General features: G+C 38.5%; 1 protein-coding gene across 3 annotated transcripts; it reads right to left on the bottom strand.

The window, feature by feature from the left end:
* Window positions 1-88: 88 nt before the first annotated feature.
* Window positions 89-25921, bottom strand: HDHD2 (haloacid dehalogenase like hydrolase domain containing 2). 3 transcript variants are annotated; one of them, XM_084888233.1, is made up of 7 exons: window positions 25795-25921; window positions 19824-19934; window positions 16839-17047; window positions 14950-15034; window positions 6202-6418; window positions 3584-3647; window positions 89-1446 (listed from the first exon to the last, which is right to left on the bottom strand). In XM_084888233.1, exons 2-7 carry the CDS (start codon window positions 19922-19924, stop codon window positions 1343-1345), a joined length of 780 nt encoding a protein of 259 aa, XP_084744359.1. In that variant the 5' UTR covers window positions 19925-19934; window positions 25795-25921; the 3' UTR covers window positions 89-1342. The 3 variants fall into 3 exon arrangements, with proteins under 3 accessions (XP_084744359.1, XP_084744360.1, XP_084744358.1); XM_084888234.1 differs by having other exon boundaries at window positions 25760-25900; XM_084888232.1 differs by lacking the exon at window positions 25795-25921 and adding an exon at window positions 25456-25599.

Raw genomic sequence — 25921 nt, 5'->3', positions numbered from 1 at the left:
GGCCCTGTCACATCTATCTCTAGTATGTTTAGATACCAAGTTGGGGCTTCTGCAAGAACAAAAACAGTGGTCACCAAACTACCAAAAGGAAAGGAGGAGAAGAGCTGCCATTTATTTAGCTTTGCTCCCTCCCATTTAAGATCAAGCTGATATCTAAACAAGAATCAAAACCCAAAGCTCATTAACATCAGTGTGTGTTTCAATAAGGTGAACACTACAATGATGTACAATTACATGCTAATAATTCAATGCCCAAGAGTCCTGTAAAACAATTGCAAAGGCCCAGGATTATCACAGTATGCAAATGCACTAGGAAAATCATTACCTATTTAGTCCCCTTCATTTTGGTGGGTTTAACATGAGAAGAATAATCCATGCTACCAGACGCGATTTCATTTTACAGCTGTAGTAACCAAGTACATATAAGCCTGAATCTGTCCCAATAGCTTCTAAAAGATTTTTCCCATAGTGTCAGAGGCAAAAATAATGAAATCTTGCAAATGTACAGTAAATAGGACCCTTGTGGACACTAACTTCAAAAATGCTTGGTCTATAAGACATTAAAGGCTTGATTTTAGTTTCTGCACTGTTCCTGTTAATAACAATGTCTAATTAAAACATCTGTAAAATACTGATAGTTTTAATTTTACATAAAATTTCCAAAACAACTGTTACACAGTATAATAGGTATCTGCAATGAATAGGTTATTAATGGAAATATTATTTTAAATTAAAATCAGGTTCTAAATTTAAATTAGTCATCTCTGGCTAATGAAGAGAAAAAGAAGCCATCCGTGCTGGGAATAATACAGCAGATAATCCAGTTTTCAACATCCGTTAAAGCAAATTCATTCAATCACTTGGGCTAAAGGACAATTTATTTTGCTGCTTCTACTTGTACTCCACTTGGCACTTCTGATGGGTTTCACAGCTGAACTGAATATTAAAACTATAGCGTAATGCATCTTTCAACTTCATTCACAATCTGAACCCATTCTTCCAATTTACCAGTGAGGAGACAGCGAGAACTCGACTCCCTGCAGTAGCTTCTCCCTCCCAGCCCTGCCTAATCTGATGAATATTTTAAAAGGAATGGCATAAAATCTCAGCTTCCCCTTTTTTCAGGTCTCATCTTCTTTTACAAAATACAACAAAAGAGATAAGCAAGGCTTAGTGGCTAGCTGTATTCAGTACTTTTCTTTCTAATTAGTGCACAATACAAGAGGGTTACACATCTCAGCGCTGGGGGCTGTGTCTGCCTGTGCTGGCGCTGAGTTGGTAAGGGATTCATTCCAGGCGATGAAAAGCTGCGTTTCAAGTTGCTTCTGATTCACATAATGGTTCACAGTAGATGCTGCAGAATGTGGTCCACAGCATGATGGAAACTCTCACACGTTAAGTAAGGAGGTGGACTAATTTTTTCTTCATCTCCTGGTCGGTATTTTCCTGAAATGGAAGTAAAGAAAGTGAACGAAGGCTACTGCTAGAATGTCAGGGATCATAGCCTGTGGACACCTAGGCCACCGCAGAACCACCCTTCCAGTTACTCCAGAATCAGGGTCCATATCTCCCAAAGCACCTTTTACTGAGGTGCAGTGAGGCAATTCAAAGAAATAACACATTCAGCATTTTCCAGGCCTACCTCTAGCCATTCACAGTCATAGGTACTGGGTCACCTGACAGCTAAGGGTCCCTTCAAAACTCCACAGCTGATGAAATCATTTTCTACCCCCACCAGCCCAGAGGATAGAAATGGTGAGTAAAATCAATGCTTTTAAATGCAAGCCCAGACCCCACAGGCCAGAGCCCTGTCAGCTCCTGAGGGTGACTGCTGCCAAGCAGGAGCCCTATGTGCCTGGCAAATGAGAGCACCTGGGGGTGGGAAGGGAAGAGTGATGGATAATCATAGGCCCGAGCCAGACCATGTGCATGGCAGGGACTCAAGGGGCAGGACATTGCGCAACTTGCCCCAGATTCTGAAATTCAAGACACACAAATGAATATCCCAACAGAGCAGAGGCCCCATTTCACACAGTGATCACAGAGAGCTTTTACCGATGAAAATCAGATGACTTGTGGTCCCTATTTCAACACTCTTACTGGGTCCCACAGCCCTGCAGAAAGAGCCCCAAAATCTCTACTGTTACCTAGCAGGCCTCTGACATGGGCCCTAGCAGCCCCCTCACGCCGGCATGTGCACTTATCACAGGCTGCAGTCCTAGACTGGATCTGGCTCTTTTGAGGACCTCCATACCTGCTATTCTTTGCCTGGAACATTCTTCTCACCTGACTATCACCCTTATGCTTCAAGTCAGATTCCATATTCCATCCAAATTAGATCCCCTCCCTGTTATTCTCTCTTAGTAGCCTGGTTTGTTTTTTTTGTTTGTTTGTTTTTTGCCTCCACGATATTTACAATTTATAATTATTTATGTATTTGTTTAATGTCTGACTCACACCTGAGATTCTTAAACTCTCTGAGTGTAGGCACTAGGTCTCTTATATTCCCCAATGTACCCTCAGCACCTCACATGACTAGCAAATTCCACAATTAATTTTTAAGAATGGAAGGAGAGCCCAGCAGGTATGACTCAGTGGTTGAGCTTCAACCTATGAACCAGGAGGTTGCAGTTCAATTCCTGGTCAGGGCACATGCCTGGGTTGCAGGCTCCATCCCCAGTAAAAGGTGCACAGGAGGCAGCTGATCAATGATTCTGTCTCATCACTGATGTTTTTATCTCTCCCTTTTCCTTCCTCTCTGAAATCAATAAAACTATTTTAAAAAAAATGGAAGGAAAGAAGGTAGGAAGAAGTGTTGGGAAGATATTAATTAAAGAACTTATATGCATATATGCATAACCCATGGACAGACAATAGTGCAGTGAAGGCCTGGGGGAGGAGGGTACAAGATAGAGGGAGTAAAAATAGAAAAAAGGGAGACATCTGTAATACTTTCAACAATAAAGGTTAAAAAATAATGAAATAAAATAAAATAAGAAGGGAAAGAAGAAGTGCAAAACATTGCTTCAGCTGAGGTCTTGAGGAAGAGGCTGGAGGAAGCTAATGACTATTGCTCTATCACCTAATCCCTGCACCCCATGGTCTAAGGGCAATACGTGAAAGGCAAGTTTGTTGGCCATGTTGATAAGGGCTCGCAGAATGCTTTTGCATATGCTGGCCAGCAAGTGGGCTATCTACAAAGTACATATTGACACAGTGGCTTACATATGTGTGATAGCTCTAGCACCTCCACTGGTCAGGCATACAGCTGGTGCTCAATAATGTTGGATGAGAGAATGAAGCAGCCACCATCACTCCTGCCTGACCCACTCACTGTGGCAGTCTGGGCTTCCCTGGATGGATAAGTGAATGGGCTTCCTGATCTTCTTAGTATTGCACAGCGTGGGCCCTCTCATGTGTTTTTTTTCCTGCAATCCTAAGACCATTTTATTTTTGCTTTGCGGCAGAAAGAGAATTACAGTGTCCAGTGATTTGGCTTTGCTATTTCTGTAAGAACTTTCCTTTAAGCAACTCTGTATTCCACCATCCTGTTTTAGAGAAGGCTTATACAGAAGATACATACCAGTTTTTACTAAGATGCCCAGCATGCCAACATCCTGAGCCCCACCAACATCAACTTTGTAATCCTAGAAAGCACAAAGAAAGCATTTAGTACCAGGTCTTCAATTTACTTGCCGATAAAACCCTACCAACCAACTGGTTTGACTTCTTAGGCTGGGGGATGGCGAACTGTAACCCCATGTTTGTTTGTTTGTTTAATGAAAGACAGGAAGATGTAAAAATGGGTAAATTCACATGTAATAGTCTGAGGCAGCACACCATTTGGGAAAAGAAGAGTCATAGAGGTAGAAGGTATACAACAGAGCAGTCATTCTAGTACCCAACACAAAGAGCACAGTCACAGTTCTTCAATGTGTGCATCGATCTTCTCTCAAAACAGATCATAGAAAAAGCATTCTATCTATTTGGCAGCTTTTAAGGTGGATGATCCAATTGCAAATAGTGAGTGAACTAGACTCAGAAGAAAGCTTTTCTGCTGCCCATCTTCTTGCCTAATAATAGACAAACATGTAAACTGACCATACCTTCACTACACCCACAGCCAGTCAGGAGTGAGTATGCAAATTAACCCGACAAATATGGTGGTTTGGTTTGCATATGCAGGTGCAGAGCAGTGCAGAGGGGCAGGATGCCTGCTATGAGGGAGGCAGAGGGAGCTTCAGGAGAAATGCTCTGGTGGGGAGCAAGGACTTGCAGGCTCCCGGGCGGCCGGGAGCAAATCCAGGGGAAGGAAGGCTTATTCTTGCATGAATATTGTGTAACGGACCTCTAGTGTAATATATTATCCTTACCTTCCATCTGATTATCACTAACAATTGCAATCAAGTCAAATCAGTATTTTTAGACTGTGGGACTGTCTGACATTCACTTCACACTTGGGAACAGCAGATCAGTTAGAAGAGGAGGTCCTCTTTCCAATTCTTACTCATGATGGGGATGAATAGGCTTGGTTGATTGTGATGATAAGCACAGGGTAATAAAATCCAAGAACTGGGAGAGACATTAAGAAAATCAATCCTGTTATCTCATATCTATAAGCAAGTTTCATTCAGATCATGCCTGAAGAAAATGAAGATGGGGGAATGGAAGAGAAGGAAGGGAGGTAGGGGAAAGTGGACAAAGAAAAGGAGGGAAGAAACCGCCACTCTCTGGGATAACAAAGGACCCTGCACAAAGCTTCTATTGCATGCCTTTCCTGCCTCCCACCCTGTCCCAAAACCAGTATCTTCTGGGATAAAAAAAATCCAATAACCACTTTTCAAACATATATTTGCCTAGGAAAGTCAGATAAAGACTTGCCAAGAAGAATAGATGTGACTGAAAAGATGGCTTCTGAAAACAATACCAAGTTCAATGACTATCCTATTCAGTGTGAGATGAACACACAGAAGTGAAAGAGGGTATCAGGAGAACCATGAAACACTTGCACCATCACAAGTTAAGAAAGCAAGAGATCTACAGTTTGTCTTGGCAGGCATCCAGAGCCTCAAGTTTTACTTCCAGCTGTGCCACTAATTAGCTACAGGAATGGAGGCATGCAGACTTCCGGCTCCATTTTTCAGCTTCCCAGTCAGAAAATGGAGAGATTCAGACCAGACAATCTTGATGGTCCCTTCCAGCCTAACAAGTTATTATTTATAACTAAAATATACTAGTAATCACTGCCACCTATTTGACACAAGGCAGTGTGCTTTCTAGCTCCTTCTCCCTCATGGCACACGTGGATGCTTCCCCAGGACACTAGAGTAAACTGGCAAGGTTCTCACAGCTAGTGTCTCCAAACGTCCAGACCTGCCACTCAAAGGGCTGAGGCAATCAATACCTGTAGCTATTTGTGACATATGGGGAAGTTCTTCCATATAGCATACACTAAGAAAAAAATCAACAATGGTAGAATTCTTTTGGTATAGGTTGTTCCCTGCATAAGTAATATTAGAAAATCTAAATTTCTGTAAAGTTTTCTTTAAAAACACATATCAAGCATTTGATTGACTTGTATTTAATGGTCTTTTGAATTATATATATCTTATCATACTATAGAGCAGTGGCTCTCAACCTTTCTAATGCCACGACCCTTTAATACAGTTTCTCATGTTGTGGTGACCCCAACCATAAAATTATTTTCATTGCTACTTCATAACTGTAATTTTGCTACTGTTATGAATCACAATGTAAATATCTGTGTTTTCTGATGGCCTTAGGCTCTATAGCAATGAATCTCAACCTGTGAGTCAGATCCACAGGTTGAGAACCACTAGCAGGGTCGCCTAAGACCATCGGAAAACACAGATATTTACACATTATGATTCATAACAGTAGCAAAATTACAGTTATGAAGTAGCAATGAAAATAATTTTATGGTTGGGGGTCACCACAACATGAGGAACTGTATTAAAGGGTAGCGGCATTAGAAAGGTTGAGAACCATTGCTATAGAGAATGTCAGTTCTTTAGAAGAATACCACTATACATCTACCTGAAGCCTGACTTAGAGGCAGGCATTTTCTCCATCTGATGTTGCCAGCAGCAGAGTCTGCTTGGGTGTGAAGCAGTGCTTCCAAGCTGGCTCAGCCCAGCATGGCAAGTGAACTCAGGGCATTTCCTGGGCTCTGCTACTTACGTCTCCTATCATGACGGCCTCCTCAGGTCCACAGCCAGTGCCCCGCAGTGCTTCCAAAAAGAATGTCTTCTCTGGTTTTCCTACTACTATGGCTTCGGTATCTGTGGCATACTCCAAAGCAGTCACAAATGGTCCAGGCCCCAGGGCTAAGCCATCTGTCTTCTTGTAATACCTGGATTTGTGGATTGCTATCAGAGGTGCCCCATTCAGGATTAAGCTAAAGAGACAGAGAAAATGGAGACTGGCTAAAAGCAAGGCCTTTATGATTAGAAAAGAATGTCAGGCTTACAAAGTGGTTTTACAGTCTTCACATACACAGAAACAAAGAGTTTCTTATTAACTTTTAATGACTTGCTATCTTCTAATGAATTCTCTAAGAACTGCTGGGAATTAAACTCAAATACACTGAAGAAAGGTGATAGATTATTAAATTTGGGATTGCTTCAACCTTTTACCTTTAGAGGTTTCAGACACTTTACCCGAATCACCAGGGAAAGAGAATTAAGAGAAGTAAAGCTAAATAAGACACTCGAGGGAAGAAGCTTAACTTAATGAGACAAGTTGTTTTAACCTTCCCTAATGGTAAGCAGGAGGCTCTTGAGCCCTTTCCAGTATCACAACTGTTGCTGCAGTGACACATTCAGCTAACTCCCAAATACCTGACTTCCTGTTTTCTCTACTCCAATATTTAAGTTTCTTTCTAATTCAGAACTGAAATAGAGCATTTTACAAACACTTTCTGCTTGAACCTTTAAGTCTTCATTCTACCTTTTGACTGCTTCTGACATTATTTTGCAAATCAGACCTCCTTCCCTGAAGGACACACCAACAAGGTTTAAGGGAGAGCCTTTACTGCCACATCTCTTTTGTTGTCCTGATATTAGGATAATTATTATCATACCAAATAAAGAGCACAAAGCATTTTACCATTAATTTGATAACCAATCTTTACATATAGTTAAGAATCCTCAGTAATGACTTAGGCAAAACATAAAACAAACCAAAAAGACCCCACCAACAACTTTTTAATACTCACCACCCAACCCCCATTCAAAAAAATCTGCCTGTAGTCTCATAGCAAGCAAAAGAGTCACACCAATATTATCATCTAATGGAATGCAGGACATGATACACTGAAACTGCTTTTAACCAATGCAATGAATGATCTCACAAAATTAATTTACTTTAAGCCATCTACTTAGTTAAAATATTTAGTATGTACATCAAGAAAGAACTTATCACATCTTACCCTTCACAATTATGAGTAATTAAGCGCTCAGCTATGAAAGTGCTAAATTATTTTTGTTGGTGGGCATGGAAATGACTTCCTGTGGGATATGCAGAATTCAGACATTTATGATTAAACATTTTATTAAGTAAAAACCAATACTGGACTATTACAGGGCCTTTCTGTTAGTTACTACGAATTGCTCACAGCACAGGATAGATCCTTCAAATTTATTCACTAATATTAATACAAGTTTATTTCTTAAAGCAGACCTTAAAATCTAGCTGTTAGGAAACCTGAAAAAGCCACTATGCTGGCCTTAAAGAACCACAGCTGATAGCAATGAGATAATAATGGGTGATTTATCTATCTCCCTTCTTGTCACCCACCCCCAATCCCATTTATTTTCTACTCTACCACGGAACTGGAATTCTTTATGCAACAGACCTCAAAATTGCTTTCCACTTACATAGCTAAACTAAAAACTCATTTGATTTGGCTTTGTTAATATTTTATTATGTATTAACTGGGGATAAGACTTATCAGCCTGATTGATGTGTGTACTCAATTCCCAGGCAGTGCTTTAGTGCCTTCCCTGAAAGGGCTGAGGCTGTGGGCTCCTCCACATGTCTCTAAGTGGAAACTGGACTACACGAGGCTGGAAAAGACAGGCATCTCTCGGGGAAGTGGTTCCTGCTTCTATCATCCTCTGCACAGCATAAGCTTTACCGAGTCTTTGAAGAGACAAGCATATTCAGGGCAGACTGAAAAGTAAACATTTTCTAGGAAACAGATTAGAACTTTTATAGTTAAACTAGTGGCCCAGTACATGAAATTCGTGACATTAAAAGGGATTAGAGGAAATATTTTAATATTGCTATTTGCCCTTTCTCTATAATAGAAGTGTCAGAGATGAAAGAAAAGTAGTAAAATGCATATGAAAATCTCCCTTCTGTCAGACTCTGGGGCGAGCCACAGGACCCAGAGTCAAGTCCCTGTCCACCCGCATGAGCCTCGAAATCACTCGAGACAGACCTGGCCAGCCCCCGTCAAGCCCCGCAGGGTGGGGGGCGAAGCCTCAGGTCACCCAGCTCTAGTGTGAGGGCATGACGACCTTTGCATATTGGCTCGTTATTATATAGGACATTTTTTGAAATATCAAAAATAGACACAACAATACTTGGGAGTGTTTTTATATCTATTAGGCCAGCAAAGGGTTTGTTTTTGATACCAGAAATAATGTATCAGAAGGAAATGTTCTGATAATTTTCTGTCTATATCTAATTATAAAACCACTGAAGTGCAACAAGCAAGGAAAAAAGGGCACAAAGGCCTGATGCAAAAAACGCTGGCTGTGATTTCCGTGTGGGCAACGGAACAAACTGAAAAATCCTACTGAGGGGCAGGGCCACAACAGAAACATCTTCGGCAAACATCTAGTTCAGTAATTCTGAACCAGGGGCATTTTTGCTACCCAGTGACATTTGGCAGCGCCTGAAGACTTTCTGGTTGTCACAACTGGGGAAAAAGGGGTGTTACTTGCATCTAGTGGATAGAAGCCAGGGATGCTGCTAAATATCCTACAATGCATAGTACTGCCTCCACCCAGCCCCACGGTATTTTCTGGTCCAGAATGTAGTGTCCATACTTCTTAAAATAGGTACCAGCAAATCACTTCATATGGGCCTCGGTTTTCTTATTAATGAAGGGACTAAACTATCAGGATTTTTCAACCTTAGCACAACGAGACATTTTGACAATTGGACTCTATCAAAATTAAGAACATCATGTTCTCATACTTTAAGAGCATAAAAAGGCAGGGATGAAGTATCTAAAAAAAAATATATATATATATATATATATATACATACATACATATATATATATATATATCTCCATGTATATATGAGTTCCATCATATACACAAATCAGTAAGAAAAATACAACCCAATCAGAAAAGGTAAAAGATTTGAATGGGCACACTGCAAAGAAATTATCCACTGGTCAATAAGTACATGAAAATGTTTCAAGAACATTACTCACCAGGGAAACACAAACTGAAATTCAGTAAAATACCATTATACACACCAAACAGAATAGCTGCAATTACACAGACTGGTCAGAGATTGGGGGGGATTTGGAGCAACTGAAACTCACTCATCGCCAGTGGGAATATAAGACTTGCTATAATGACTTTAGAAAATTGTTCAGCAATATTTACTAAAGCTAAACAAGTACTTATTACCCAGTAATTCCACTACTCTACAGACCTAAGAGAAATTAGCACATACATCCCCCAAAAGACATGTAAAGACGTGTTGAAGAGCATTCATAGCAGCTTTATTCATAACAGCCCAAACTGGAAACCATCCAAATGAACAATAAATAAATTGTGGGAAAGTCATACAATAGGCTACTACACAACAAAAATAAATAAGAAACAAAACAACAAGAAAGTAGTGCTACCTGCAACAACTTGGATAAATCTCGACAACAGACCAAAATTATACAATTGTATGATTTAATTCATATGAAGACCAAAAACTGGAAATGTTCTAGATCTTGATCAGAGAGTTATACAGGTATATATCTATGTGTAAAATGCTACTGACTTGTATATTGACAATTTGTGTACTTTACTGTGTATGTTACAGATTAATAAAAAAGTAACAGAATATATTTATGTGGCTTTTTAAACTGCAACTTTTATTTAGAGTAGCAAAAGTTGCCTTGATCGTGTAACAATATCCCCAAATTAAAAAATAAGAGCTGCCAAAACTGGTTTGGCTCAGTGGACAGAGCGTGGGCCTGGAGATTGAAGGGTCCCGGGTTCGATTCCGGTCGGGGGCATGTGCCTGGGTTGCGGGCACATCCCCAGTAGGGGGTGTGCAGGAGGCAGCTGATCGGTGTTTCTCTCTCATAGATATTTCTAACTCCATATCCCTCTCCCTTCCTCTCTGTAAAAAAATCAATAAAATATATTTTAAAAAAAATAAAAAATAAGGGCAGTTAGTGACAGATATTAAACTCAATTCTGTATTCTGTGGATTTCAAATAGGGATATAAAGTGGTTCTCTCGCATATACTAATGGAATACTTTAAACAACTCAAGTTCTTAAGTCTTAAACAATTTTTCATAGTCTGGATTTGAATTAAGAAATTGCAAAGCAGCAGTCAGCACTTTCAAAATGGATAAAGCCCACAGAAATATTTCTAATGTGAGTCCTGCTGTCACACTGTTCTGGAATTCCTCATGCTTGGGACTCTAAATACTTAGAAAAGATGCAGGAGTTTCTGTACAAATGCAATAATAATTGAAGTCATAGTTTTAGACCTTTTTTCTCCCCTTCTCTTTTTCCCTTTCTAAGGAATTAGATATATTGGAGCAATTAATTTTTAATTTTTTCTTGAGGAGACTGGAAAAGAACAGCAATCTAACAGTCCACAGAAACCATTTATGGTGATAAAAATCTCCTCCTGAAAAACAAAAAAATTAATTTCTGCACATCTCTAAGACTTTTTGAGGATTCTCCCACCTTGTAATAATTATAGGAAAGAAATCATTAACTTCAAAATTAAGTCATTTTGAATCTTCAAAACATTGCTCTTAAGCAGCCTTATACATCTTGCATTTAAATGTGAAAGTTGTGATGTTACTTATTTTTACGTAGAATAACTTGTTTGTTTTGCTAATCCTCACCTGAGGATACTTTTCCATTGCTTTTTAGAGAGAGTAGAAGGGAAGGGGAGAGGCAGAGATAGAGAAACATAGATGTGAAATAGACATATTGATTAGTCGCCTACTACATGGGCTTGTAACCGAGGTAACGTGCCCTTGACCAGAATGGAACCCGGGACCTTTCAGTCCTGGGACCATGGCCCTACCCACTGAGCCAAAGTGACTGGGGCTAGAATAACATTTTAAATAAGCTCTTCTAGAGGCTGGAGAGCAGTTGCTCTTAATTTATTCTATTGTAAAAACTTGAACTTTTCCTAGGTTAAGCTATTCCATGCTTAAAATTCCTTTGATCCAACAACTATACTTCTGAAAAAAATTTAAGGAACAAACATAAATATTGCTTAACTAATGTTCTCAAAGGTGGTGTTTTTCTTAAGTTAACTTAAAAAACCTGGAAATAACCAACAATAAGGAACATGGCTATTCAACTAATTGCACTTCTGAGAGTGGAATATGCTAAGGGAATCAAACATGTTTTAGAAGAATATTTAAGAATGTGGAAAAACATGCACAACATAATATTGGGTTTTTAAAAAGAAAATTACCACATAGTAGACATACAGAGTATATATAGATTCTCATTTTTTGCCTAAATAGATATATACATGGAAACAAACTAGCTAGATGGAAGAATTTTGTTTATTCTCTTTTGAACATATATAATTTTCCACAATGAAGACATATTACTTTTGTGTTGTGATATTTTTTTAAATCTTGTTAATGCTAAGTTCAAATTAAATTATTAAGTGAGCTGCTTGCTCAGGTAGCCCTCTTCCTAATAGAGATCATTAAATTTAGTTGTAATTGGTCCATTACTAAAATGCTCAAGTCTAAACTGAGGTCAGAAGATGAAAAAGACATTGCTACAAGCTTGTACCACAACTGTGAAAATGAATACACCAGAGCTATAGATATTCATTTTGATGAGTCATACAATATTACTAGGGAAGAAAGCAATTGATAAGTAAAGTATAAAACATGCAAAATAATACCATATACTGTTTAGGAATACCTTTAAAAAATGCATGTAAATGAATAACACAATTCAGAATCCTGATTAATTTTAGGTCTTGGGTGATAAAATTGGGAAGGATATGCAGGGATATCACATGTGTCAATACTTATATTTCTGGAACTGTTTGATAGGCTTAAGGATGTTTGTTATATTATCCCTTGTATATTTTAGTGGTAGGTAAAAGGAAAAAAGACACCACTGGCTCTTCGAATTTAAATGTTTTCTATCTAGAATCCAACCCCCAAATCATGTCTATTTCTTCTTTAAAAATCAATCTCTAGAATGCGGTATCCTCAATTCATTCAAACACTTAGGACATAGTTATAGCCAGATTGTATTATGCATTTTGGGGGGCCTACCCATTTGAAATAGTAAATAAGAGGCAGTGTAATGTGGAAGGCTAATGCATCCACCTGAGGGCAATAGGCCTCTGAAGCTGGTGTTCAAGGCAGCTATGCCATGGGGTTTAAAATCCAATGTTTATTCTCATTATCAACCTGAACAGTAATTTAACTAATCGGTGGTTCATTTGAGATGTCTATATTTGCCACTTACAATCCAAACAGCTGTAGTCACTGGTTGGAAGGCACAGTCTCTGTGGAGACATCAATATGCAAAGAAGGGCAAGACCTAAAATCCTTCTGTTAACTCTCCACCCAGCTGTTAAGTGCATTTGTGAAATTAGAGTTGACCTATAAGTGCACTGTAATGCTTCAAAGTGTAGTGTTTAAAAAAATCAATATGGTTAGGGAAGTGTACTAATTAGACAGCATCCGAGCAATTATAAAGTCAGTATTATGTCAACATACATTTTTATTACCCTGAGCCAAGCATTCATCTAAGGCAGAGACCTATTAAATATGTCCTTCCCAAATTACTAGCTAAAAATCAATCAATACCTTCTCCTTGAATTCTGTGGTTAAAGAAATGAATAAAAGATAGTAGGAGTAAATTCGGAAGTAGGTTCTCTATTTCAAATGAAAACCAATTTTGGAATAGCTGTAAACCTTACTTAAGGAGCAGGTGATATAATATTGCCCCCACCCCAACCCCAAGAAGCCACAGAATAACTGAAGTAGGTGAAGCAAAAGAAATTTTACCACCACATACCCCCACATATTTCTTCACGCACATGGCACAGCAGTGGACCTCCAGATAATAACTACAGTAAGCGGATACTGAGCAACTATAAAAAGCGAGTACGTGACTTTTAAACAAAGGCTAGACTATCACAATGACTACATAAGTGCATTAAGTAGCTGTAGATTCCATTAACTGAGGCTCTAAAATGCACACAGGGAAAAAGGTGCTATTTCTGGCCACACAGATTGTACACGAGGACAGCCATTTTCAAGATTAACAGCAAATAATGTGCCCAGATGTGTGAGCTTTGTAGTGATTCTAGGACATATACATCAATAAATGAATTCTACATGAAATATAAGTTCGAATGATTCTTGTAGATCTTTCTACCGTAAGAAAATGATGTTTTTATAGCATTCTTGACATTAAATACCAAAATTTATCAAACCACTTAAAAAAAAGTTTGAAGCTAGTTCAATGTATCCCTATATAATATTTTGAGCTACTTGTCATAAATTCAAAGACAAAGTATACTGTTTAATGGTTTGATAAGCAGTAAAAAACAAGGTGAGATGAAAGATGAGAAAAATCCAAGGGAAAAAGTCACAATCTCACTGTAGACCAGATTTGTAAGTAAATTCTGATCCAGTTTATCTTAGGAAGTATGATAACCAGTATGCAGTCTGCCCTTTGTAAGCAGCAGCAAAAGTTCATAAAAGTAAAATGCACACATCACTGAAGATTTATAACATTATATTGTGTTAGTTGTGTTTCCCCCAATTTCAACCAACAGCCATCGGAACATCTCCACTTAGATGTCCCACATGCCAAACAGCCCCAACCTGAACTTACTGCCTCCGGGACCCCACACAGGGAGTGTTCTCCATCACGTGTGCCCAGGTGAGAAATATGATGTCCTCCCTGACTCGCAGCCTTTCTTCACTTCCTAAACTGAATCACTCATCAAGTCATGTGGATACTACCTGAACCTGGTTTTCTTCATCCCTACTACTATTCCAGTTCAGACTACCATTAGCACCCATAGTATAATTTCCTTGCAAGTATGATCAAATGCGTGGATTCTCACTGAAAGAAGAGTCACATTTACTGTTTTGGAGGCATTAGTCTTGATGCTGTTTTCTGTTAGAAATTAGCATATTTAGTGGAAAATCATAGGAATGATGATAAAACTGTTAGCTTTAAGAGATGGAATTTTATTATGGATTTCTGCTCCAGAATACTGATTCTATAAAAAACAAACAAACCAAGATCATCTCATTTTAACATATTGATAATTTTTTAAAAACTAAGCAGGATAATAATTCTATTTAATAAAGAGGCAATATGCAAATTGATCCTCACACCCTCACAAGATGGCTGCCTACAACCTTGGGATAAGGCTTAAACTGGCAGTCAGACATCCCCCAAGAGGTCTCGGATTGAAGAGGGTGCAGGCTGGGCTGAGGGGATACCTCCTCCCATGCAGGAATTTCATGCAACTGACTTCTAGTAAATAATATTTGATATTGATCTTAAAGTGATTTTGAAAATGTGTGTCCTCATGTACAATCTAGGTGGTTGGAAAGTAAAACATGTATAACCTACATGACAAAGATTCAAGAAGGGAATGAAGAAAGTATATGACCAGATGAAAAATAAATAGCTAAATAGCTAGAGACTCACCGGAATGCTTCATTCAGAGTTTGATAATGAAAATGTTCTGGTGCCAATCCTATGACCACAGCATTAGGATCTCTTGTTTGTATTCCTGGGAATGAAAAAATATGATTGTTGAAAAATGCAATTAAAAATAATGTTACATTTTATAATAAAGAGTTTTAGTAAACCAAGTACAAATTTTTATTGTAGCAATAATCTGAAGTTTAAGAGATTATCCTGCTCTGTGTACTTTGGCAATAGTGAAAGAGATACTTAAAGAAAGAAAAAGTTCTCCTAGTATTTTTGCATATTGCTTTTGCATGGTTTTACAGCTACTCATTAACTAGAATCTGAGTTGAAACTTGTCACCTAATGTTCTCAAACAAGTAATTTCTAACTTCAAAAAGCTTTACTGATTACAATCAACAAGAACAGCCATGAATTCCCTATGAGCTATCAGATCAATAGGAACTGATGAGGAAATGAAAATCTAAGAGGCAAGGGAAATTAGACATTCCAATTGACAGTTGAGGTTAACATATTCATGATAAACATGGAATGCACTGTAGACTCTGCTATTTTCTACATAATGTCTCATCTCCTTTTAGTGTCACAAATATCACTCCATAATTTAGGTATATTTTAAGGCCTTGGTACCTGATAATAAGACTTCAAATATGACAACCAAACAAACATATTCACGAACTAAAAGTCAGACGGTTCTGTAGATCACCCATATGCCATTCCTATTTGCCTCTCTTACTGCTTGCCTTAAAGCATTTTTCATATCAATTCCACCAAAATGTAAGAGAAAGATATAGGTAAAGTAGATAGCCAGCTTTCCTATTTCCTCCTTACTAGCATCCATGATTACTGAGCAATTGGTTCAAGTTTGCTGAAGGAAGAAAAGGCTATAATTAGAGTTAAAGTTTTTTGTTTTCCTTCTATTAATTCCATCTACCACTAGCAAAGATATTCAATAACAGAGGAGAAATTTCTTGCCTTTCAAAAACCCACCTACTTTGGATATTTTCACGTATATAAGGATGTTCCTGGACTGACAAAGATTTCTTATTATGAACTCTGCTTATATATCCCAACTACAGCTCACTGCCCATACACTAGAATCTTAACTTTCTTCAAATAAAGTCAAGAGAGAAAAACCTGATTAAAATATTGTTTTATAGTAGTTCAGCTAAGCCAGGGACACAAATACACTGTAGATACATGTGGAACATCCCTAATCATTGTTTGTATACCTATAACATGGTTTTATACCCATTTTTCTATATTGTATCATTTCATTCTAATTATGAAACAAAGTAATGTGGCAAAGTTTCATAAAATTAGGACATTTTTCCAGAGTTTATTAATTTACTCAAAGAGAAAACAGTTTGATTGAAATATTTCATAATCACTGCTAAAATTTCATATGATACAGAATGACACCAATTTTTAAATAAGGCAATTATAGATTATCTCATTTAATTAAATTAATACAGTAGCTCTTGGATCCAGGATTATAATACTCAAAGTAATTTTGAACTGTGCTTTTTCAAACTGTGGGCCATGATCCATTAGATTACAAAACTAATTTGGAGAGCTCTAAGTAGCATCAAAATCAAATAAACAAGTAAACCAAACAGAAAATAGGGTTCTTCTCATACAGTAAAAGTATTGTTTAGCATATATATAAACACACACATATATGTACGAGGTTACTATGTGTTTCACTTACTGTGGAGTGCGGTCAGAACAAGTTTGAGGAACACCAATTTAGATTCAAGAGATCTGTTGACCCTTTCAACAATAATAGGAGGAAATCTGAATAAATACATCTAAATATTCATTTTAAGAATGATTTATAAGAAGATATGAAGAACCAATTTTTAAATCTTTGCAATTTCCCCTACCTTTGAAATCAGCTAATGCCTGATCGTGAACTAGCAACATGGGCCGGACTTGTTTCTCCTCTAGTAAGTTTCTGGCTGCAATCATAGAAGTAAATATCTCATCTTCAGAGATATCAAACTCCAACTTTTTCAACCTTGCCAGTAGGTCTCTCTTGCTCTCTTTGGTTGTATTGGTCACAAACCTAACCGTTAAAGAAGCAGCACGTAACCTGGAAAAGTAAATTCAGATGTCAACAGGCAGCTTTTACATTCTAGCCCCATAAGATCTCCTAAATTAGTAGCACTTGCCAACAGTCCTAAAATGAAGGCTAAGTCATCAAGTAAATGTTTTTATTACCAGTAATCTTTTTGTTATCTACCCAGAATTGCTTACATATTATTCACACTGTCTGGACCATTTTATTGCCAAAGGCTACAAAGTAAATTGTAAAAGCTGTGTCTACCTTTTTGAGAACATCTGTACTTCAACTGAATTTTATTGCAGGGATTTATCAAAGAAGTGAAAAACAAACACACACCAAGCTTAGTAACCATTATACTCACAGAATATGAGAGGTAAAAGTTACCTTAGAGATTATTTACTTGTGTAACCCTCTCTTCTTATAAAAGGAGAAAACTGAGGCCTAGAGGAGCTAAGTGACCCGCTCAGCTTCATACCGCTGGGTAGCAGAAGAGCTGAGACGAGGACTCCAATCTATGTCCTGGTACAGGACTCGATCTCCTATACTAGAGAACAGAAGACACCTCAAGATGTTGTTTTTTCTTCTTAGACAATCAGAAGATGTGCTACCAAATTTATAAACAGAATCTATCTGGACAATCTATCAAAGAAAATATTTTATTTTCTTTTTAAATAAAATGTGTTTTTCCCTTGAACTACTTAACATATAGAATTGTTTTGATTCTGTGATCTGTTTTTGGAACCTAAACTGGCAATCGGATATCAGAGAAAGAATTTGACAATCTAGCTTTCTTTAAAAATGAAAATTATTTTCTCAGTCCTAAAGTGTTTTAATCCAAAAATCTAAAAATAATTTTATTTTAGCTACAATTAAGATTTTATATTAATACCCTATTGCTTTTTATTTTGTGCCTGTCCCAAATGAATACAAGGTGGAAAAGCACTAAACGCAATTGAAAACAAGCAAGCAAATAAAACAGAAATAGAGATTTTTTAAGTATTCACCCAAAGAACATTAACTAAATTTGTAAGATTAAATAGTTCACTGTAATCATGGTTGCCTCTATAATATCTGTGTGGTAGCTTTTCTTAAAAGCACATTAAACTTGGTGGTGTATCTCTCAAAAGAAACTGATTATTTCAACGTAACTATTATCCTAAAAATGAACAAGTAGAAGTACTGAAATAATCATCTCATTTTTAATGAGGATTTAAAAAAAACTTTTCTTTTTACTGGTCCCTCAACTTCCCTTAGCCTGTTTGTTTCTATAGAAACCAAAATCAGCCATAGCAGTATAGCGATGTCTCTGGATGTGTAATTCGCAGGCTCCTGCCCCTCCAGAATGGCAGTCTCCTAGTTACAGAGCTACTTAGTGGTGTCATTCATTGCTTACCAGAAATAAAAAGATTTGTCTTCAGTACAAAGTAAAAAGCTTATCTTTACAGCAGTAAAATCTCCTTCCCGGAGAAAGCCTAATTAAGAGACAGTGTCAAGAAGTCAAGAGAAAGTCCAATGGTGCCTCTGACTTTCTTTTGGCTTTAACTGGTTAACTGCCACGATATTTTGAATTTAATTAAAAAAGGTCCGCCGCTTGCGTCTATAGACACTTATGGTGTACAAATGGTTAAACAACACGGTTCATGTTAAATCTATAACATGAACATCATGACTCCTAACTAAACTGATAGCTTCCAAATAATGCCTATCAGATACATAAATCTCTTTGTATTTGTTGATTCCCCAAATCGAAGGTAAGCTCCTTGAGAGAATGCAAGCAAGATCTGAGTCAATTTTTGGCCCGTATACCTGGTGTTGTGATACTAGTCACTAGAGCTCCTAAGACTATTTTAAGGTGGGAAAATAATAAACACCACATGCTAAGTATTGCTGACTTTCAAAACTTCTCTAAATAATTTTAACATGAAGGTATTTAATACCAATTAACAGTACTATTGTACTGATTTTTTTTCAGGACACTCACATTTAGTTTACTTTTAAAAATATATATATATGTTTTTATTGATTTTTTTAGAGAGAGGAAGAAAAAGGAATGAAGAGATAGAAACATCAATGAGAAGCATCCTTCGTTGGCTGCCTCCTGCATGCCTGCTACTAAGGATCCAGTCTGCAATCCAGGCATGTGCCCCAACTGGATTCAGTGACCTCTTGGATCCTAGGTCTACACTCAATCACGGAACCACACTGACGGGGACATGTTCAGTTTGCTTTTACTGTGTATCCTCGTTTGTATTGAGACATGTTAAGTACTGTGGTTGATACCAGAAATATAAAACAGTCGCTAACCTTCAAAGGCATTACAAATACATCTCATTGATAGAAATAATTCTAAAATTTCAAGTCCCTCAATTACATTTTATTTGAGTTGCTGCACACTTAACGCTAGATCTCAGGTGAAAGGGGAGTGGGCAGCACTATGCCTTTGTGTATGTGTGTGTGTTTCACTTTGTGGTTCCTTCATTTGCGATTTTTTTCCAATGCTATTTCCTTTGACATTTTAGAATCTTGAGTTCTCAATCAGGAATTTACTTTACTGACTTAGGAAAAAACATGCACACAAAGAACAAAAAGAACAGATCAAAAGGCCAAACCTAATAAAGGCTTAGAGAACAATGTTTGGAAGATATTACAATGCATACATCTTCTAGCTAAACCCAAGGCAGTTTTTGTATATATGGTAAGCTGGTGAAATGCCATTTTAAGGTCATCCATTCAGCTAATGATCTGCCTTGGTAAAACGGCACTTACAAACATATTTGTCAGCTGAACCTGGAGGGTAGCTTGCCTTTTAAGAGCTTCCTGTGCGCCTGGCAAAGCTGTGTCTTCAACGTGAATTGTGCCACTGAGATCTACCAAAACAGCTTTTAATGCACGGCGAGCTGCCATCCTTCATTCCCTAGGAGAGAGCAAATGAAATTAAAAATACAGTTTAGGAAACAATGGACAATTAAAAACTGGGAAGTCTTCAAAAATATCATTCATATCCAGAAAACACAGCTTAGTGTTAAGCTGTTTCTTTTTGGGGAAAATGCATTTTTAAAAAAATAAAAATCCAAAATTTGACTCATAAAACTTTCATAATGCTTAGTTGTTTTTGTTTTGTTTTTGTTTTTGTTTTAAATCTTTAATTAAAACTAGAAAGGGAAAAGGGGGAGTTAATAAAAAGAAGTTTGTATTTACTTTAAGGTTTCTTAAAATAACTCTTTGGTTTAACAAGTTATTCATTTATTTTAGTTAGAAATATCAGAATAATGTACTTTGAAGAATGGGTGTATAGGAGCACTGATTCACTAGCAACATCTTTTTCATCTTTGGTTTTATGTGATGACTATGTTCTAATCACTCACCTCCACTATAACCTGAAATGACATATCTGGCCAAGGAGCTAACAGTATGTACAAGTTACTGTATAACTTGACCTGTAACAGTATGTGCTGGTCAAGTCATACAGTAACTTTCAAGTCAGGAAATACTGTTCTTACTTAGTAATATAAAAGCTCCTTTTGCATATTTTCTCTTTAAAATTTATTGTGAGCTATATCCTAAACACAGTGGAGTATAAGGTATGATTTAAAAATGAAATAAAAATAATGAAATATTTCAGACATACAAAAAAGGTATCAAGAATAATATAACCACCTCCATTACTCATCATTCAAATTTAGAAATAAAACATCACAGAAGGAGTTGGAGCCCTCTGTGTATCTTTCTTTGAACTAATTTCCTTCTTCCTCTCACCAAGAAAACTACTCTCTTGATTTTGAAAGCTTTGTATTGTTATTCTTTCTACTCTTAGTGATTTGCCTTACCAGTCCACATCATGCTTGGAAAATGTCTCCATGTTAACACATATAGCCACTGTTCATTCACTTTTACTACTGACAGAATTCCATTATATGGCTATATACTTTATTTGTCCCCCTGATCATGAATATCATATATCTATATCTATATATATTATGAGTAATATACAAATTGACCAAATTGTGGAACAATCAGAACGACTGCTTGGCCAGTCGCTATGAGGTGCACTGACCACTTCTCAGTCCCTCCCCATTCCATCTCTCTCCCTTCTCTGCCGCCCACCCCAATCCCAGCCAGCAGGCTCCGATTGCCTTGTGGCAAACAGGGAATTGGGGGGAGGGGGCAGGACCAGCTACTGGCAGCTGGGGAAGATGGCCCTGATCACAGGCCAGACCTAGGGACTGTACCGCACACGAATTTCATGAGCCTGGCCTCTAGTTTTATTATAATGAACCTCCTTGTACACATCTCCTGGTGAACACAGATGTGAACATTTCTCTGGGGGCCTGCTGAGTCTGGGAGTATTGTGGTCATCTGTACCCTTATAGGAATGTTGCCATGTTACTGTATTCACTTGTATTTTTACAGGGCAAATGTTTACTGAGCACTTTCTATGTGTCAAGCCCTATGTGACAGCGGACATGGAGAAGCCATCTCCTTTAAACTGAGAAGCAGAGGGAAAGGGGGAAAGAACCTGGGAGATATAAATAGGTAATTATCACAAATCTGTGGAGAAGCTATGGGAAGAGCTTAATGACATCTTACCTTGGGACAGATGGTGGGTGAGGGAAGACATCTCTGTCCTAGCTAGCTCCCTATGAAATGTGATTGTGGAGCTTGGGATTGACAGTCAGTAGGCTTGGGTAGTGGTCCTCATTCTGCCTCAAATTCATGTGTGACCTTGGCTAAATGTCTTCCCTGCTCTGGTCCCAAGTTTCTCCTCAGCATATGGGTTAGGGAGGCAAGGTAATATCTGAATCTTTCTCTTCTGCCTATAGTCTCGAGCTCTAGGCTAGAAGACACATTACCCCTCAAAGCATTTTCTCCTTTTCAATATAGGCCTGCTAATTGCTGCTGCTGGTCCATCTCTCAAAGCTGCCAGGAATATGCTAGATTGCCCAGTGATGTCCTTCTAAGTGTTGTTCTTTCTTAGGTGCATTCTTTCAGGTGGCAAAGATGCTCCCTGAATTCCTTCCCAGCTTATAGTTTATAGCTGCTTTGCTCCTCCCATTTCCCAAAGTCTGTTCCCACTCCAAGTCAGTCATCTCTGCATGTAAGGTAGAAACACAAAAATAAATAAACCCACAGCAAGCCCCAGAACTCAAAATATACTTCTTCATTTAGCCCCACTAATGTATGGCCTGGGGTCACAGGAAAAGCAAGAGAAGTGGCTGGAAGGAGAAAAGCCAGAACAGCTCACATTTATTGGGTGCTGTATATATGTTCTGCACCATGCTAAGTTCTCTGCAGTAGGTTAAGACTTCCCAGGCAAGATCTTTTAACTGGTTTTGAAGTGTATGATGGTGCGTTATCATGAAGCAAAATTACTCTACTGTATCTTCTGGCCCATTCTAGTCGTTTCACGATCAAAATATGGTCCAAATTGATTATTTGTTGTCAGCAGCAATCAGTATTAATGGTTTCACTTAGTTTTAGAAGCTCATAAATATACCACACCTTCCTGATCCCACCAGATGCACAATATTGTCTTCTTTCCAAAGTGATCTTGCCTTGCAGTTGATGTTGACAGTTGACCTGGATCAACCCATGATTTTGTGCATTTGGGATTCTTAAGATAAATCCATTTTTCATTGCCAGTCACAATTGGATGCAAAAAAGACAGCCCCGCACTCTCTCACTATCTTGTGCTTTTGAAGCAACGTTTTATGATGACTTTTCGGTTTTCCATTTGTCTTTTGTTCAGTTGATGTGGCACCCATTTCCCTTCCTTTAAAATCTTTCCCTTTGCTTGTAAACGATTGGAAATTGTTTGCTTAGCAACGGTTAATCTTTCTGCAAGTTGTTTTTGAGTTTGACACACATCTTCATCCAATATGTTCATAATTGTTGTTCTTCAAACTTTTTCAGTTGACCTGGATGTTCTTTGTCTTTCACATCGAAATAATCATTTTTAAAGTGTTTAAATCAGTGTTCACAAATATCTTGAGATAGAGCATGTTCACCATAAGCTTCCCGAAGTATATGATAACTTTCAGCAGCACTTTTCTTCAAAATAAAGTAATGAATTAAAACTTTCCACAAATGCTTTTTTTTTTTTTTTTTTTTTTGTGGCATGAAATTCAACATTTTTAAGCGTAAAAATATCTATGATGTTAATACTGTCAGCAAATTTGACAGTTTGGAGCATGCTGTCAATACAACAAAATAGGATACATATCAAAATATGTGTAACTCCATCTATTGAAAAAAATCCTCATTAATAACCAGTTCACCTGGTACTCAATACTACAAGAATAGTTTTGGAACTCATACCATTACCATTACCCACAACAAACCGTCAACCTGTTGATGATTGTCATTTCCCATCAAAATAAAATCGTACCTTTTGGAGTTCTGACTAGAATTGCATTGACTAAATAGAGCAATATTAGGAGAACTGAGATCATTATATTGCATCTAAACTCATAGATACAGAGAGCAGACTGGTGATTGCCAGAGTAGGAGGATAGGGGGGAGAAATGGGTGAAGGGGGTCAAAAGCATAGTGACTATGGTTAATAATACTGTATCGCATGTTTGAAAGTCGCTAAGAATAGTTCTTCAAAGTTCTCATTAAAAGAAAAAAAAAAATAGCTATGTACATTGCCAGACATTAACTAGACCTATAATGAAAATTTCTCAACACATACAAATATTGAGTCATTATGTTGTAAACCTGAAACTAGTATAATGTTATATGTCATTTATGTCTCAATAAAAGGAAAAGAAGTTATTTGATAGCACACAAAAAAAAGTTTTTTCAAAAACAAATGGAATTGTATAATATAGTATCACCTCCAGAAGAACTATAAAGGCTTCAAAGATGGTCCATATTCCTGGTTTATCTTTAGTCCATATCCCACCATCTCCCAGTTTGAACAAGTTAATATAGGATATACCATAGAAGAGACATAAACAATTCATACTGGTACAAAGTCGGGGCGAATTCTCTCTCATCCTAAGAGGAACTCTTCAAGATACTTCAGAGGACAACTCTCCTTGAATATCCCAGGAGCATCTCAATCGAACAAGCCCTAATGAACCACCCTCAAAGTTGCTCTTTTTCCTAAGATCCATACGAGTGAATGGCAGCACCATCAATCCAGATGCACCCAGCAGGCTCTCCCACTCCTTCCACACATCCATTCAACTGCCAAATGCCAGTTCTACCTCCTTTACAGTCTTGAATCCACTCACTTCTCTTCATCATTACTTAAAGTGTTGGAATCATCACTTTTCATTAGTCCAGTTCAACAACTTTCTAAATGTCCTCTTTACTTTGAACCTTCTATTTCCAGCTGCAAATCCATTCCCAGAAATGCAGTAAAGGGCAAGAAGTGAGGAGTTGTACGTGCCTCAATTCACTAACTATGTGAACTTGAGCGATTTTCTTAAGCTCTCAAGCTGTTTCTTCACTGCCGAAATATGAAGGGTAGCACCTGCCTCTACTGGTTGATAGGGAGATTAAAGAAAATAAGAAAGTCAGGGTTATGTATGTGTGGGGGAGAAAGGACAGAAGGGCACATGATGGATGTGTCAAGGACTGCAAAAATCACAATATATGATGCAATGTCCTAAAGCATTAATGTAACTTGAGAGTTTGAGAAAACATTTTATACCAAAATAAGGCTATATTGTGGCAGGTAATTAAAAACTTGTAATGTAATTAAAAACTTGCATAAATATTTAACATAAAACGAGATTGCAATAAATTTTTTCTCCTGGGAGGTTAAGGCTGTTCAGAATATGCCTCCTAGAATGTCTGGGGATTACACATCCTCTTCTGTTCCCTACATACTTCCAGTAGAAAAGTCTGGAACACTGGATGCACTTAATGTTTATTATCCAGTTACTCCCCAATTAAAAATCTCCCAGTGGCTCCCTAATTTCTTCAGGATGAAGCCTGAACAATGAAAACTGTACAGAGCCCAGGTTTACCTCTCTACCTCATTTGACTAGACTCCCACATCAAGTTCCACTACACTCCACCTCCCTCATCGCTGGACTTCCGTCTGGGACCATTTCTGCCCCCTGAATCCTCCTTTCCCCTGGCCTACTCCTCCTGTCCCTGGGTCCCGTTTCCTCTGGCATTCCTGAGTTCAACTCCTCTTCTCCCCCCGCGTGCTCTCCTTATCACACTCACACTGCCCCAACTGTTAAGTTCTGTGAGTTATGGGGCTCTGTTGCCTTTTCCACTGTACTATTTGGGGCTCAGTAAAGACTTTCGAATTAAATAAAACTTAAGAATCGGGGTCTCTACGATTTCTAGAACTAGACAGAATCTTTCAGCACGGAACAGCGATTCCCGCCATCCCCCGTGGGGAGGGGCTTCGGAACTGGTGTCTGCACTCCGCCCCAGCCCACGTTCCAGGGCCTAGCAAACGCCAGACTGACCGGGAAAGACTCCGGCTCCCAAACGCAGCCCAAGGGCAAGGGCCGAAGAACCGCCGACACCTCGGAGTCGCGCTCTAGCCCCGGGGCAACCACAGTCACGGGACCCAGGGCCCGGCGGAAGCGACGCGCGTCCTCTCCGCGCATGCGCAGTAGCGCCACGGCCCAGGGGGCGGTGCCCATCGGAGGGGCGTGACAGTCCTCATTGAGCAAGCGCGCGGGTTGGTCCCTGCCCCAGGAGGCGTGGCCTAGAGAAGCGAACCTTTAAGGCCCGGAGCCCTCCCGCAAAGAAATGCCGCCTCCAGACCTGCGGGCAGGCGGTAGCCCAGGGCGGCTCCTCACCCCTGCCCCTATCCGTCTTCAGCAAAGGCCCCGCTAACTGGAAAGTCGCTCAGCCCCGCAGCCAGAGCGTCCTCGCCGCGGATCCAGAGTGCCCAGGACAGCTCCGATGTACGCCGGAAGCTGGGCC

Source organism: Pipistrellus hanaki, assembly GCF_964339955.1.
Source record: "Pipistrellus hanaki genome assembly, chromosome: 6".
NCBI classification, from domain to species: domain Eukaryota; kingdom Metazoa; phylum Chordata; class Mammalia; order Chiroptera; family Vespertilionidae; genus Pipistrellus; species Pipistrellus hanaki.
Note: the sequence above shows the minus strand (reverse complement) of the source record. Positions and strands in the feature narration are given on the sequence as shown.